At 37.3% G+C, this 2,135-nt stretch overlaps 1 protein-coding gene across 1 annotated transcript in view; it reads left to right on the forward strand.

The window, feature by feature from the left end:
* LOC106456346 (multiple epidermal growth factor-like domains protein 11) overlaps positions 1 to 2,135 on the forward strand; it is a 62,782-nt gene that overhangs the window by 5,970 nt on the left and 54,677 nt on the right. Inside the window, exons 2-3 of the mRNA XM_013913296.1 lie at positions 229 to 372; positions 1,188 to 1,289. Of these exons, the coding sequence (XP_013768750.1) occupies positions 257 to 372; positions 1,188 to 1,289 (218 nt within the window). The 5' untranslated portion in view covers positions 229 to 256. The remainder of the gene's footprint in view (positions 1 to 228; positions 373 to 1,187; positions 1,290 to 2,135) is intronic.

Consider the following 2,135-nt stretch of genomic DNA (forward strand, 5'->3'; position numbering starts at 1 on the left):
CGCTGCTTTTCGGTCTGGTTACTACCGTTTATGTCAGAACCGGTGCCATCATGGCACCGGACACCGGTACCCATCCCTAGTTCTATAACTGTTGCTCTCAAAATATCCTTTGAAATCCAGTGCAGAAGAGATAAAAAGCAGCATAGACGTGTTAAAAGTTATCAAAACATAAAGTATAAATGGTGAACTCGTGTTCCTCACTGTTTTCGTTTCCTTCCCTGAGGACAGAAGGAGGAACCGAGGGAGGAGGAGGACGATGGCTACCGATGGAGTTTCTCCCCACGCTCTGCTGTGGCTCAGCCTGAGCGGTTTGAGCTCCCTGGTGTCACCCCTAAACCCCGATGATCCCAATGTGTGCAGCCACTGGGAGAGGTACGTTTCCCCAGTTGAGTCTCTTCAATATTCAAAATGATATTTAACAAAAGAAATACTGCAGTGAACTAATGGACTGCCGCCACAAATCAAAGCTGAGGGTTTGCCAATAATCAAATGCAAAAGGGAAAAGGTTTACTCCTGGGGACATATCGAGGCTGTAAATTCAAAGAGATGGTAATGTGACTGCTTGAGTGGTCCCAGCACTCAGCAGTATGTTGGGTAAAAGCACAATGCTGTTTCTGATGAGAGCTACGGAGAGTGCAGGTGCTGTGATCGATAATGTCTCTGTGTAATCAGTAGGAATTGTGCAAATGGATATTACTGCTGATGATTATTACAGCTTTGACTTCTTGCTAAAGGTTAGACTCAGTTCAGTAACCTTTGTTCAACACAATGAAAACACAGAGTGAGCTCGCTGCCAGCTATGGAGGGTAAGGAAGATGAGTTTCTTGATAACAACCTGAGCGGTTGTGAACTTTAAGGAGAGTAAATGTTTTTTCCCCAGATGACTCAATGGCTATTAAAAGTTTTTCGTATTTAAAAATTTGATTTATTCTAACCGTTGTATTTATAATGAGATCAGTGCTTGACATCCTAATAACCTGCTTTTGGATATCATTGACTAGTTGAGGAAAGAAAAAAGGTTTCTATTGTGAAGTTGGACTTACATTTATGTTATATTTGATGTTTGCAGTTAATACAAAAACGTATTTTAATATATTACATTTAATATTCGTGTATTCGATAATGACACAAGTTTATCCAGAATTAGAAATTCATCCTGTCAAGCTGTTTTTTCCCTGTTCCTCTAGTTATGCAGTGACTGTGCAGGAGTCTTATGCCCATCCATTTGACCAGGTTTACTACACCCGATGCACCGACATCCTCAACTGGTTCAAATGCACGAGACACAGGTATGCACAAAGCAACTCTCTTTGTTTGCAGTATTTTACTGTTTTAATTCCTTTAACATTTAATATTTTAGGGATTTTAAAAGAAGCTTTTTCATCTGCTAATTTTGTTCTGCCTAAAAAAATACAAAGAATTATTTCACTGTAAGACTACAAATGTGAAAGTAAAAATACTAGAAATGAAAGCTACAACTAAATAACCTTCCTCATTGATAAATAACTGTGATCAATGACTTAAAGGTATAATATATACATTTGTTCCAGTGGACAAATGAACATATTTTGCTAACAGTTATCCTAAATGTTTCATTCAGTGTAGCTGTTTGTTTCAGTGACATTTAGATTATAATGCTAAGCAATGCTTAACAATCTTAAAAATAACTTTTAATCAGATTCTTTTGATCAGGAATAACAATGCTGGACTAAACTAAACAAAACTAAACTCATCGTATTAGCTGTAGCTGATGTTAAGTCAAAGCTCAGGATTCTGATATCACTAACAAATTGCATTATGGGACAATTGTCTGAGTTGTAAACATGGACTATACGGAGACAGATGTTGCTTCTGGGTCTAAAACTCGTCAGAAGATGAATCACGATTGGAAGCAGCAGCAAAGAGCTAAGGAAGGTCACTGAGTCACTGAGTCAATAATTCATGGCTTAGGTAGTAATTGTCTACCAATTGCTACCATACTGGTAAGCATTACTGATTAGTTAATTAATCAGTAACTAATTACTGATCACTTCCCCCAAAAAGTAATCCCATTACTTTACTGATTACTTATTTTCAAAAGTAATTAATTACTTAGTTACTTAGTTACTTTTAAAAAACACGATTTACAACCTGAA

Source organism: Pundamilia nyererei, unplaced genomic scaffold (assembly GCF_000239375.1).
Source record: "Pundamilia nyererei isolate P.nyererei 1_Seehausen unplaced genomic scaffold, PunNye1.0 scaffold00124, whole genome shotgun sequence".
NCBI lineage: Eukaryota > Metazoa > Chordata > Actinopteri > Cichliformes > Cichlidae > Pundamilia > Pundamilia nyererei.